Source organism: Narcine bancroftii, chromosome 3 (assembly GCF_036971445.1).
Source record: "Narcine bancroftii isolate sNarBan1 chromosome 3, sNarBan1.hap1, whole genome shotgun sequence".
Classification (NCBI taxonomy): Eukaryota; Metazoa; Chordata; class Chondrichthyes; order Torpediniformes; family Narcinidae; genus Narcine; species Narcine bancroftii.
The window spans coordinates 44,099,537-44,113,561 of NC_091471.1; the positions used below are offsets into that span (position 1 = coordinate 44,099,537).

A 14,025-nucleotide genomic window follows, 5' to 3' on the forward strand; every position below is an offset into this window, starting at 1 on the left:
CTTATTGCAGTATCATTTACTCATGAAAGATGCTGTGATCTTGCTGACTCATGATCCCATAACTTGCAGCATCTTGGGGCCACGCAGCATAGAGCACACTTCATGAGAAGAACAGAGGAACACTTTACTCCACCATCACCCCCAACCACATTAGCAAACTGATGACTTATGCAATCAGAATTTCAGGGGCTTAAATATACTATATAATATGAGATTGAATACTATCATGGAAGTTTCAAATTTGAACAATGGTATATCAGGAAATCAAAAATATTGCTGTCAATAAAAGAAGATCTAGAACTACTAACCCGAATGGCAAATTAACTATATGGTTCCCATTTGATTTATTTTGTTAACCCCTTGATATCACCTTTCCTGCTTTAGTCTTGACAAAGGGTCCGACCTGAAACATTGACTATTTCTGCTGAGTTCCTTCAATTTCTCATTTTTTGCTGGTTCATTGACACTCCTTACTGAAGGAAAACTCTATCTCATTCAATTTCCACATCAACATTACCAACTTCCAAAATACTTTTGAAGTGGCCTAGCAGCTCACTCGACGGAAATAGTCCACAAATGTAGATGCGGAAAATTCAAGACCCCAGACCAAATGAGAAACAACCCATCGTAGCCTGCAATTTGTAACGACTGAGATGACAGAGTATTTGGTTGTAAAACCTTGCACCTGAAATGGAAGTTCATGGTACATTGTCCCAGAGTCAAACAACACAGAAGCTAGCCCTTCGCACAGCAGGTCCATTGTCCACTGATGGGCCCTCTTTCATATTAATCCCATCTTCCAACACTTGGCCCACAGCCTTTAATACCTCAGCAATTCAAGATCTCAGGCAGACACTTCTTAAATGCTGAGAGTAAACCTTCTTCCACCACTGTGCTCTGTAGAAACATACTTTCACTTACGTTGCCGACCAGTACAATCTGATAAGATACCTTCCCCTGCCAGGATCAAGCATTCTCAAATTTCACATGTGAATGAGGGATGCAAAGTGAACATCTCCGCACTCCACTTTCAATGAACTTTTATTGTTAATCTCACTTTAAAAAGAAAAAAATAATCAAATTCTGAAAATGTGAAATTTCGTTAATGTCATTACGTTGGTCCTCAAATAGAGAAATTTCCTAAGGATTTAACCTTATTTATAGAAGTATGAGACATCAAAACACAGATTTATTTAATCCCACAAAGAAGCTTTTTTAAAACAGTGCCAGATTGTGTCCAAACGGATTACAAGGCCAATTTTATTTTGAGCACATTTTGATAATGCCCTTTATTCTCAGACTTACCAAAGAGTGAAGTGGGCCTTCATAATTGGGAGAAGATGGACCTTGGCCTCCATTTCTGGACCACACAGAGGTACCTGCTATAAAAGATCAGAATGAAAACTAGGAAACCAAGGTTGAAACAAAAGGAAGGAGGAAATAACCCAACAAACCCCTGCACACTGTTGTGCCACTTGAGAGGAAGGTGGTGTAGTGAGTGGTGCAGTGAACGAAGCACAACAGAAGGTGTCCGTGAGTTGAACCAACAGAATTCTTTAATGGAACCTTTGCAGGAGCTTAAATAAATACAGTTGGTGAACTATCACTATCACCTGACCCTGAAAGGTGCACACCTCCCAGAGTGCTTGTGGCCCCCCAGCCACCCTGAACTTCTGATCCTGCGGGGGCCTGCAACTATGGACTCCGGTTCGATAATGAAGTGGCGAGGTTCACCACATGATTTCCCCCCCTCCACCCAAGAAACATAGTTTGGAGGGGACACTGCAGTCTCACTAATATGGCTAGAACAGGCCAGTGGACGCCCTCTGCACGGGGCATGCTACCCGTACCGGTTGCTCCGGGTCCAAATGTGCTGGCCTAAGACAAGAACTAGTCTCTTGTCTGCCATCCACGTCCAGAGCAAACATTGTGGTGTCGTTCCACAGCACCTTTAAAGGTCCCTCATGTGGCTATTGCAATGATGTCCTGTGAAGCTCAGCTGGAATGTAGAAGTCGGAAGACCACGCTGGGTGGTCAGGACCAGTCCCAGTGCAGCAGCCTTCTCCCTCAGGCATGTCAGGAAAGAGGTGGGAGACTCCTGCTGCCCACACGCAGGAGAAATCACCTGGGACTGTTGGGGGGGGGGGGGGGGCGGGCTCCATACACCAATTAGGTCAAGGATCTTCTGATCTTCTTTTGACTTGGTGCATGTACCTAACAGTACCCAGGATAATTCGTCCATCCAGTCTGAACCCTTAAGGTGTGCCATAAAAGCTGTCTTCATGTGTGCCCAGTAACTGTGCATTTGTAGTCCGTAGCCCAGTCGTGAACTGTACGCTTTCTCAGAGGAATGTCCATAGTTAACTGAAACGGGCAATGAGAGCTGCTGCACAAGCTGTAGTGGGGGTGCCTGAGAGTGGAACAACCTCTGGCCATCTCATAAGTCTGTCCACCACAGTAAAAAGGTGAGTTGTGCCTCTGGACGGGGCGGGGGGGGTGGGGGGAATGAGCCAATGATGTCGACGTGGATATGACTGAACTGCCTCTGCATTGGGGGCTGTAATGGAGCTCTGATGTGGCGCTGAACTTTGGAGGTTTGACGTGCGATACATGTCCTTGCCCAAACGCCAACTTGCTTGCGCAATCCGTGCCACAGGAATTTGTCCACCTTTTTGTTGCCTGAATAGAAGGGTGAGCCAAACTGTGCATAGTATTGAAAACCCAATGTTGCCAGGTAGTAGGGACCATCGACCTCTGTTATCTGGTGGACACCTCACAAAGCAGCATGGAATTTGTTGGTACAAACTTCACAGTCCTCTAATTTCAGGCCCAAGATGGCAGTGCGATATGTGACCATCTCATCTTCTTCTGCTGAGCCACTGCCAAAGCCTTATAGTCTATTCCTAGAACTGGAGAATGAACCGACACGATGATTGTGCGAGATAACATGCCAGCAATAAGATTGTCTCTCCCCACGATATGCCATATAGAAGTCGTGAACTCCGAGGTGTATGATCTGACACCTTGGCAAAAGCAAACATGAGTGGCATGTGGTCTGTTAAAACAGTGAACTCTCTGCCCTCCAGAAAGTAACAAAAATGTCTATCGCAAGGTACAGAGCAAGAAGTTCTCTGTCAAAAGCACTTGTTACGAGCTCAGAGGACCCCAAAACCCATCAGTAATAGAAATTCACCAAGACAAATGGTGACTTAAACAAAAGTTATTTTTAATTTTCTTTAAACATAAAAACAGGATCAAACTTTAAGTTATTAATATTGACTTAACTTAAATTAACCCCCTTCTAATTCTAACCACACGTGTATGTAATGTGTACAAGTTCAGAAAAGTTGATTCACAGTCCAATCTCACTTCTCACTCCTCCAGGTTCATTCGTATCAGGCAATTCTTATACTGTGCACAGAATTTAACATTTAAGAAGTTTCACCAAGCTCTGGTGTTTAAAGGTAATTGGTTAACACACAGGAAAATTCCTGTTGGTTTCAGAGAGAGATCTTTTGCTCATTGGACACAAACTGATTCCCTCTGATCAGCAACTTCAGTGTCTTGCCGAAGAAACTTGCTCCATCAGGGTTTTCCAAATGATGACCCCTTCTTCTGTAGGTCACCACAGAGTTCATTTTGTTTCCCTTATTTAAGGCAAAACACTCTAGCCAGCCATTTCCTCTTGTATGGACCACAAGGGTTTTCAACAGGCTGAACTCAGAACTCACAACCCATCTTCAAAATGGGGTTTCAGCAAGCTGCCATCTTGCCATGACTGCATAAACCAGTTTTCTCTCCCTCTCTTGAAGAAAGCCTGTCTGCTTGCAAAACCACATGACCTTTATAGAACAGCAAACTGCATCCAGACAGATTGCAGCACCGGACCCAAACTTCTGAGTCCATTCATCTGTTACTTTCAAAACAATTACCCATTTACACCTGCTTTTGAAATTCTTTAGCAAAGCAGTCTCTTTGTCTTTGCAAAAGCTCTCGGTGCCTGAATGACTTATTTTCAGCAAAGCTCTTGCATTTTAACTGAGATCTGTTTTGTGAAGTGTTTGTGACTTACACTAAAACTCCACAATCTATCTGCTTCAAAAACCATATCTATATACAATATAAAATATGATATAATCCATCACACACAGTACTCTTGTTCAGGCTGCCTCAGGTGGTGGCTGCCAGGGGTTTCCAGATGCCATTGTCCAGCTGTTCCAGTACCTCACCTACAGATGTGCTCGATGTATCAACCATGACAGCCGTTGACACCAGCATAGATGCTTTCGCCAGTGTTACTTTGGCTTTTTCAAATGCAGCCATGGCTTTTCCATCCCATTTCAGTTCTTTAGGTTGTCCAGACAATAGCTTGAAAAGCACCTGCATTATTCTGGTGACTGCCGGCACGAAACAGTGGTAGAAATTTATCCTGCCAATAAACTCCCACAGCTAGTGAGACTGCTCTGTGATGATCAACATGATGACCAAGGAAGTCAATGGACATTAGGCCGAACTGGCAATTGGCAAGATTAATTGTTAAGCTATGCTCGTCATGTCGCTGACAGAACTGATGAAGATGTGCCCGGTGTTCCTGACTGGAGCTGCTGGCGATGAGGATGTCATCTGAATATATAAACACAAAGTCCAGGCCTCTCATTGAGAGGTCTGATCTGCTTTCTTCAAACCGAATGGCGTACAGAGGAACTCGAAAAGCTCAAAAGACGTAATGAAGGTTGTTTTTGGAATGTCGTTCAGATGAACTTGATTGTAACCACGTTCCAGGTTGATCTTGAAAAAAATCCTCGTGGTGTGTAGGATCACTGTAAAGTCCTGTATGTGGGGAACTGGGTATTGATCTGCCATTGTAATTTCATTAAGGTGACGATAGTCTCCACCAGGCCTCCAGCCACCAGATGCTTTGGGAACCATATGAAGTGGGGATGCCCATGGGCTATCAGAGCATCGAACTATGCCCATCTCCTCTATTCTTCTGAATTCCTCCTTGGCCAACTGCAGTTTGTCTGGATGCTCTGGATGCAGTCTGCACGCTCGTGCATGAAGAGGCCATCCATTTATTGGAATATGGTCCTTTACTCCATGCTTGTGCTGGGTTGCAGTGAACTGCAGAGTGACAATTGTTACAGATTTCTGTGTTGTGTATTGGCCTATGTGATGTGTGGTTTTATGTTAAAAAAAATGACAGTTTGCCTTAGAGAGCCAAGGTGAAGGTAGACTGCTGAGAGAGTGAGAGATGGACTGAGCATGTGCAGAAATTTCTGAACTTGGATGATAAACCACCATTGGGAGGGGCTGTGGAGTGGAAGGAGGCCTAGAGCATGAGTCATGGTCTGGAGGATATTTTAGAATGTTGGGATTTCAAAAAGGCAGCCAGAAGGATCCGGACCAAGCCAGTTGTTCCTCTCTCTGCAAGCAACACAAGACAACTTCAAATTTTGTGCTCTCTCTCTCTCACAAAGATCTTTTGGCTTCAGTTTACTAAACAAACTGAATTTTGTTTATGATCTTTGCTTCAGTTGAGATCGAAATTTTGTGAGTTTTGTGTCTAGGTTTTTCTGTGGGCTGGTTGAAAATATAACTTAGACTTTAATTACATATGTTATATATTTAGGCTGGGGAATTTATTAGTTTTACACTGTTATAGGAATGCACATAGTAACTAGTGGGCATTGTTATAAAAGGGGGGATTTTGAATTAAAGTTTGAAGGTGAATTTTTGTTAATAAAGTAATTTTTCATCTTTACCCCTGTGTGATAGGCCTTCTTTGTGGTTGCTGGTTTGATCTTGTAACATAATTTGGAGGTATCGTCTGGGATCAAACCAATTTGGAAGCTTTAAGGGCGATTGACTTGTGCTTATTTTTCAGTCGTCTGAGTTTGACTCAACCTCCAGCTTGAAATTAAAAATAAACGGTGAGTGTATAAATCACCAGCAGAAAAACCAACAACTATGAATATTGACCAGTTCATAGCGAACCCTTCAGTGGTTAATTTAAAAATGGGTAAAAAATCAGAATTGATGGTTATAGTTGGCAGGTTAAAACTTTTTACAGTAAGAACTGGGATTAAAAAAAAAGGAAATTGTCCAAAAGATTGTTATGCACTATGTAGGAAAGGGGGTATTTGAAGAAACTGCATTAGAACAGTTTCCAAAGGAATAAACTTCAGAGGAAGTAAAGTTGGCTTTGAGAAAACTAGGGTTAGAGGAAAAAAGAGAGGCAGAAAGGAAAGCCGAATGGGAAGCAGTAAGGCAGGCAGAAATGGAGGAGAGAGAGAAAGAACGGAAGCATGAGCTAGAACTAGCTAAATTAAAGCTGACCAAGGAGAGACAGAAGCCCAAAACCCATGTGCTGGTCAGGAGGAGAGGTTTCTTGTCAGTAGAGGTGTGGTTAGTTCCTTCATTTGATGAAGCCGAAATAGACCAGTATTTTCAGCATTTTGAGAAAGTAGCTGTAAATTTAAAATGGCCTCCAGACCAGTGGTCACTCCTGCTACAAAGTGTTCTTAAAGGGAAAACCTAACAGGTGCATTTGTGTCTCATGGTACAACAAGCAGTTGATTGGGAATTTGTAAAGCAGGCTATACTCCAATCTTATGAACTAGTCCCAAAGACTTATAGACAAAAGTTCAGGAGTTTAAAGAAAAAGCAGCAACCCAATCTTACCTGTATTTTGCTTATAGGAAGGTTGTGTCTTTAGATCGGTGGTGTTCCGCAATGAAAGTAGAAAATAACTTTGATTTATTGAGGGAAATCATTCTGATGGAGGAGATTAAAAGTTGTGTTCCTGACGATATTCAAGTGTACTTGGCAGAGAAAAATATAAAAACTTGGCAAGAATTGGCTAAATTTGCAGAGGAATATGCTTTAACCCACAAGCCTAAGGGAAAATCTTTCAAAGGAATACTGCTGATAATCCAAGTAGAGTAGAAAGAAAATCTAGAAGTGAGGTTAAAGGAAGAGAGGAAGAGAAATGGGTGAAGGAAAATCTTTTGAGTGTTATTGTAAGATGCCAGGGCACATAATAGCAAATTGTCCTGTACTGAAAAGGAAAAAAGAGCAAGGGGTGGTATTAACTGCCTGCGTTCAGTGAGAATGTTAGGGATATTTTTAAACTATTCATGACTGAAGGTTTCATTTTGGTTTAAGAAGGATCCAATCAATTGCCAGTTAAAATCCTGCGGGATACTGGAGCAGCCCAATCGCTTGTATTAAGCAACGCTTTGAATTTTGGTGAGGAGACTGATACTGGAGATGTGAATTTAATTAAAGGCATTGGTGATGAAGCAGAGCCTACACCTTTGCATAGAATAGTGATGAGATCAGACTTAGTTAATGGCCCGGTTACGATAGGGATAGGGTCAAGTCAGCTGATGGATGGAGTTTCTCTTTTGTTAGGAAATAATTTAGCAGAGGGTAAAGTCATACCTGGGTGAAACTCACAAGTAAGCCATTGGTTAATGAGTCTGAAAAGGGTTTGGAAATCTACCCTGTGTGTGGCATTACTTGAACCATATCTCGAAAAAAGGTAGAGGTAGAGAAAGTCTGTGATGATCCGGTAGTGAAGGCAAGTATTGAGGTTGCCTAAGGATCCAGCTTTGATGTTGTCAAGAGAAGAATTAATAGCCAGATAAAAGCATGATCATGATCTTGCTGGGATAAGAGAAGATTCTGTCTAACCAGGAAATTGAAATTGTGCCAGTAGGTTACTTTGTTCAAGATGGAATATTGATGAGAAAATGGAGACCACAAGTGATACCTGCCAGTGAAAACTGGGCAGTAATAATGCAAGTTGTAATTCCCAAAACTTACAGGAATGAAATATTAAAGTTGGCTCATAGTACACCTTTAGGAGGTCATCTTGGAGTGAAAAAGACAGTAGAAAAGATAAGGAAACAGTTTTATTGACCAAAATTAAGAAAGGATGTTGTGAACTTTTGTAGAAACTGTCACACTTGTCAACTGGTGGGCAAGCCTAATCAAGGACCACCTGTGGCACCTTTACAATCCATCCCTGCTTTTGGGGAGCCTTTCTCAAAAGTGATAGTCAATTGTGTTGGCCCATTTCCAAAAACCAAAGCGGGAAATGAATATTTGTTAACACTCATGTGCACAGCTTCAAGGTTTCCAGAGACTATTCCCCTGAGAAACATTAAAGCAAAGACGATTGTGAAGGCTATGCTAAAATTTTTCCACTGTCTGGCCTACCAAGGGAAATTCAATCGGACCAAGGTAAATTCAATCGGACCAAGGGAGTAATTTTATGTCTGGAATATTTTAAAAGGTGGAGTATGAATTGGGAGCCCATCAAATTGTGTTGTCTGCCTATCATCCTGAAAGTCAAGGGGCTTTGGAAAGGTTCCATTTAACTGTAAAAATTATGATGAGGGCTTATTGCGTGGAAAATAATAAGGATTGGGATGAAGGAATCGATTTGTTATTGTTTGCTGTTAGAGAGGCAACTCAGGAATCTCTTGACTTCAGTCCATTTGAGTTGGTGTTTGGTAATGAAGTCAGGGGTCCATTACTATTGTTGAAGGAAGAGTGGATACATAATGATATACAATCAAATCTGTTGGATTATGTTTTCAAATTTAAAAACAGATTACATCAGGCTTGCGAGATGGCAAGGAAAAATATAAAAACTGCTCAGGGAAAAATGAAAATTCGGTATGATCAAAAATTAGGGACATTAAACCAGGCGACAAAGTATTGGTTTTGTTTCCAATGCAGTCAAACTCTTTGAGAGCTCAGTTTTCAGGCCATATAAGGTGAAATCAAAAATTAATCAGGTCACCTATGTCACCAATTAAATTCTTACTTTAGTTCTGTTTTTACAAGAGAGGATACAAATAACCTCCCAAGGATGTTGGGAAACATAGAGACTAATGCAAGGTAGAAACTGAAAGAAATCAGTATCTCTAAGGACATGGTCTTGGGGAAATTGATGGGATTGATAATCTACATCCTAGGGTACTCAAGGAAGTGGCCATTCAGATAGCAGATGCTTTAAGAATTATTTTCCAGAACTCGATAGACTCAGGATCAGTACCCATGGATTGGAGGGGAGCTAATGTTACCCCACTATTTAAAAAAGGGGGTAGAGAAAAAGCGTTGAATTATCGGCCTGTGAGCCTTACATCAGTAGTGGGCAAGATGATGGAATCCATTATTAAGGATGTAATAGTGGAGCATATGACTAGCAGAGAAGGGATCGGACGGAGTCAACATGGATTTACAAAAGGTAAATCGTGCTTGACAAATCTATTGGAATTCTTTGAGATGGTGACAGGTAAAATAGATGGGGGAGAGCCAGTGGATGTGGTGTACCTGGACTTCCAAAAGGCCTTCGATAAGGTCCCGCATAAATGACTGGCTTCCAAAATCAAGGCTCATGGGATTGGTGGCAAAGTATTGATGTGGATTGAGAACTGGCTGGCAGGTAGAAGACAGAGAGTTGGGATAAATGGCTCATTTTCTGAGTGGCAGGCGGTGACCAGTGGGGTGCCACAGGAATCTGTACTGGGACCCCAGCTGTTCACAATTTACATTAATGATCTGGATGAGGGGATTGGATGTAATATCTCCAAATTTGCAGATGACACTAAGCTAGGAGGGGTTGTGTGCACGGAAGAGGGGGTCAGGAAGCTCCAGTGTGATTTGGATAAATTGAGGGACTGGGCAGATACATGGCAAATGCACTACAATGTGGATAAATGTGAGGTTATCCACTTTGGTAATACAAACCGGAGGGCAGATTACTATTTGAATGGCAATAGATGAAGAGATGGGGAAGTGCAGAGAGACCTAGGGGTACTTGTACATCAGTCTCTGAAGGCGAGCATGCAGTTACAGCAGGCGGTTAAAAAGGCAAATGGTATGTTGGCCTTCATATCAAGAGGGTTTGAGTATAGGAACAAGGATACCTTACTGCAGCTGTACAGGGCCTTGGTGAGACCGCACCTGGAGTATTGTGTGCAGTTTTGGTCACCTTATCTAAGGAAGGATGTTCTTGCAATGGAGGGAGTGCAGAGGCGATTCACCAGGCTGATACCTGGAATGGCAGGAATGACTTATGAGGAAAGATTGCGCAAATTGGGATTGTACTCCCTGGAGTTTAGAAGATTGAGAGGGGATCTCATAGAGACATATAAAATTCTGGCAGGACTGGACAGAATGGATGCAGATGGGATGTTTCCAATGATGGGAAAATCCAGAACCCGGGGCCATGGTTTGAGGATAATAGGCAAACCATTTAGGACCGAGATTAAGAGGAATTTCTTTACCTAGAGGGTGGTGAATCTGTGGAATTCATTGCCACAGAGGGCAGTAGAGGCAGGTTCATTAAATATATTTAAGAGGGAATTAGATCTATTTCTTCAGTATAAGGGTATTAAAGGTTACGGAGAGAAGGCGGGGACGGGGTACTGAACTTTAAGATCAGCCATGATCTCGTTGAATGGCGGAGCAGGCTCGAAGGGTCGAATGACCTACTCCTGCTCCTATCTTCTATGTTTCTATTGAGGTGCCTGATCGTCGAAGACAGACACAGGTCTGTCACGTGAACATGCTTAAACCTTACTTTGAGAAAATGACTGAGGAGACTAGGATTTCAACCACGGTGCTAGTTATAGGAGGAGATACGTTTCATGGAAGAACATGGAGCACAGAAAGTGATAAGCCCCAGGCTGGAAAATTCCATAGTTTTGCAAAACTTAGAAGCTAAGTTAATGCATTTGACTAAATCAGAAAGGGAAGAAATGAAGACATTACTTATGAAATTTAAGGATATATTCCCAGATGTTCCAAGAAGAACTACTGTGGCTTGTCATAATGCGGAGGTCAGTGATGCTAAGCCTATTAAGCAGCATTCTTACTGTTAATCAGTAAAAGAACAGATTGTTGGATCAAGAGGTGGATTATATGCTCAAAAATGACATCATCCGAAAATCAAGTTCAAATTGGAGTTCACCCTGTGTTCTGGTGCCTAAGCCAGATGGCTCAATTAGGTTTTGTACAGATGATCAAAAGGTAAAAATGGTGACAAAGACTGATGCGTTCCCTATCCCCAGAATAGATGATTGTATAGCTAAGGTGGGGAAGGCTAAGTTTCTTACAAAGATTGATTTATTAAAAGGATACTGGTGTGTTCCTTTGACAGAGAAAGGCAGAGAGATTTCTGCATTTGTTACATATTCGGGATTGTATGAGTATAATGTTATGCCTTTCCGGATGAAAAATGCACCTGGCACATTTCAGAGAATAATTAATGCAGTAATTCAGGGTTTAGAGCACGTAGGAGCCTATATCGATGATTTAGTAATTAGTACGGATACATGGGAAGAACACATGCTTGAATTAGTGCAATTATTTCAGAGAATGGTAGAAGCACACCTCACAGTGAAATTGCACAAGAGTGAGTTTGGACATGCCACTTTATCTGGGTTATGTGGTAGGACAGGGACAGTTGGCACCGGTTGGAGTTAAAGTAGTGGCTATCACTGCGTTCCCTATCCCTGGTAATAAGAAAGCTCTTCGGAGATTTCTAGGTATGATTGGCTACTATCGTAGATTTTGTAAAAACTTTGCAGAAATTGCACTCCCATTAACAAAACTATTTGGAAAGAAAGAAAAATTTATCTGGTCAGATGCATGCCAGGAAGCATTTCTGAAGTTAAAGGCCATTTTATGCCGTCACCCTGTACTTTTGTCCCCTAACTTTGAAAAGCCATTCTTTTTAGCCGTGGATGCCAGTGATAAAGTGGTTGGTGCTGTACTGTTACAGAAGAAGGATGGTGATGGAGTAGAACATCCTATTTCGTACTTCTCGAGAAAGTTTAATGATCATCAACGAAATTACTCAACATTGAGAAGGAGTTATTAGTGCTTGTTTTAGCGTTGCAACATTTTGATGCGTATATTTGTACTGCTTAAAAACCATTAATAACATATACTGATCATAATCCATTAGTTTTTCTGTCTAAAATTAATAATAAGAACAGATGGTTATTGAATTGGAGCTTAATATTACAAGAGTATGATTTAATAATTACACACATAAAGGGGGATGGATAATGTAAAAGCAGATTGTTTGTCAAGATGTTAATCTGGATAGATATGAATCTAATCACATACTTATGTGATCACTTAAGCTCTTGTGGACCGAATCTTTTTTTTTAGCAGGGGAGGTGTTACAGATTTTTGTGTTGTGTTGTTTTATTTAAAAAAAAAATGAGTTTGCCTTAGAGAGCCAAGGTGAAGGTGGACTGCTGAGAGAGTGGGAGATGGACTGAGTCTGTGCAGAAAATGATCTAAAAATCTCTGGAGTTGGATCAAAACCCATCACTGAAGGTGCTGTGGAGTGGAAGAAGGCCCAGAGCATGAGTCATCGTCTGGAGGACTGTTTAGAATGTTGGGATTTCAAAAAGCATGAACATTCCAAAAGCAGCCAGAAGGATCCAGACCAAGCCAGTTGTTCCTCTCTCTGCAAGCAACACAAGACAACTTTGAATTTTGTGCTCTCTCTCTCTCTCTCAAAGATTTTTTGGCTTCATTTTATCAAACAAAATGAATTTTGTTTATGATCTTTGCTTCGGTTGAGATTGAAGTTTTGTGAGTCTTGTGTGTTTTGTGTCTTAAGTTTTTTCTGTGGGCTGGTTGGAAGTGTAGCTTAGACTTTGATTATGTTTAGGCTGGGGAATTTATTAGTTTTACACTGTTATAGGAATTTGCATAGTAACCAGTGGGCACTGTTATAAAAGGGGTGGGGGGGGGGATTTTGAATTAAAGTTTGAAGGTGAATTTTTGTTAATAAAGTAATTGTTCATCTTTACCCCTGTGTGATATACCTTCTTTGTGGTTGCTGGTTTGACCTTGTAACATAATGCTCGGAGAGACATCCAAGATTTTGGCGTACTAATTTTCCAAGTCGGTCACGGAGCTGAGGTATGGTGCAGGTAATGCGGCAGGTCATAAAGTGAGTGACTCAAATTTCTTGGAATTAACCAGACGGTGATCTGTTAGATCCACTAGGAGACAGTGTGCTCGTAAAAAGTTGGCACTTAGCAGCAGCTGAGACACGTCGGCGATGGTAAAGGACCATCTGAATCAGGAAGAGCCGAAATTGAGCGGTATTGTCCTTTACCCCGTACTTTCTGATGCTCTTGATGTTGTTGTGTTCCACAATGCATATCTGGGTCAGATGAGGGGCAATACACTGACCTCTGCTCCAGTGTCAATGAGAAAACACTGACCCCACAGGTAGAGGAGGCTGTCCTTGTGGTTGGCCGTCATTACCACTACCGATGGCTGGCCTCGGTATTTCATGGGTGCGTGCAGTGGGGTTTAATTTTTGGTGATAATGGCACCACTGCTCTCTTGTGCCTCTTGATGCTGAGCCTGACCCTGTAGCTCCAACAGGGGTAGCTGCAGGTTGCAGTCTTCCACGTGGCACTGCCACATGACCAACAGTCGCTTCCCCAAGCTGTTTGGTGTGCCATAGCTCATGCACGCGGGAAGCCAGTCGACAGGGATTCCTGAAATCATCGTCAGCAAGGAGCAGACAGATATTCTCAGTCACCTGTTCCTTGAAAATCTGCTCAAAAAGAAAACAGGGCTTGTGCCTGTCCATGAGCACCAGCATCTCATTCATCAGTGTGGAATGCGTGCGGTCACCTAGGCCTTCTACATGAAGATGACTAAAGTATGAGTACGAGGCTAGCGTAAGAAGTCAATGAAGCGTACCGTGGTGTCCTGATCTAGTGATGCCACGACATAGCAATATTTAGTAGTGACACCAGCAATCTGATGAAGGTGAAACTGGGCCTCAGCCTGCTTGAACCAAACTTGTGGTTGCGAGGTCCAAAAAACCAGTAGCTTGAGCACAACAGCATTCTGTGTATCCATAGCTAGGTCTAAAAATGGTTTGAACCATCGGAGTCACCATTGTAGCGAGTGGTGCAGTGAACAAAGCACAACAAAAAGTCGATTGTGAGCTGAACCAGCAGAATT

The 14,025-nt window shown here is 42.1% G+C and overlaps 1 protein-coding gene across 10 annotated transcripts in view; it reads right to left on the reverse strand.

The window, feature by feature from the left end:
• LOC138757126 (transcription factor 4-like) overlaps positions 1–14,025 on the reverse strand; it is a 664,743-nt gene that overhangs the window by 58,738 nt on the left and 591,980 nt on the right. For 8 of the 10 annotated variants that reach the window (XR_011353352.1, XM_069923937.1, XM_069923936.1 and 5 more), the window contains one exon: positions 1,306–1,382. Coding sequence is in view for 9 of the 10 variants with exons in the window: in XM_069923937.1 (XP_069780038.1) it covers positions 1,306–1,382 (77 nt within the window). In the remaining variant the exon portion in view is untranslated. The remainder of the gene's footprint in view (positions 1–1,305; positions 1,383–14,025) is intronic. The other 2 variants (XM_069923938.1, XM_069923944.1) reach the window with 1 other exon arrangement.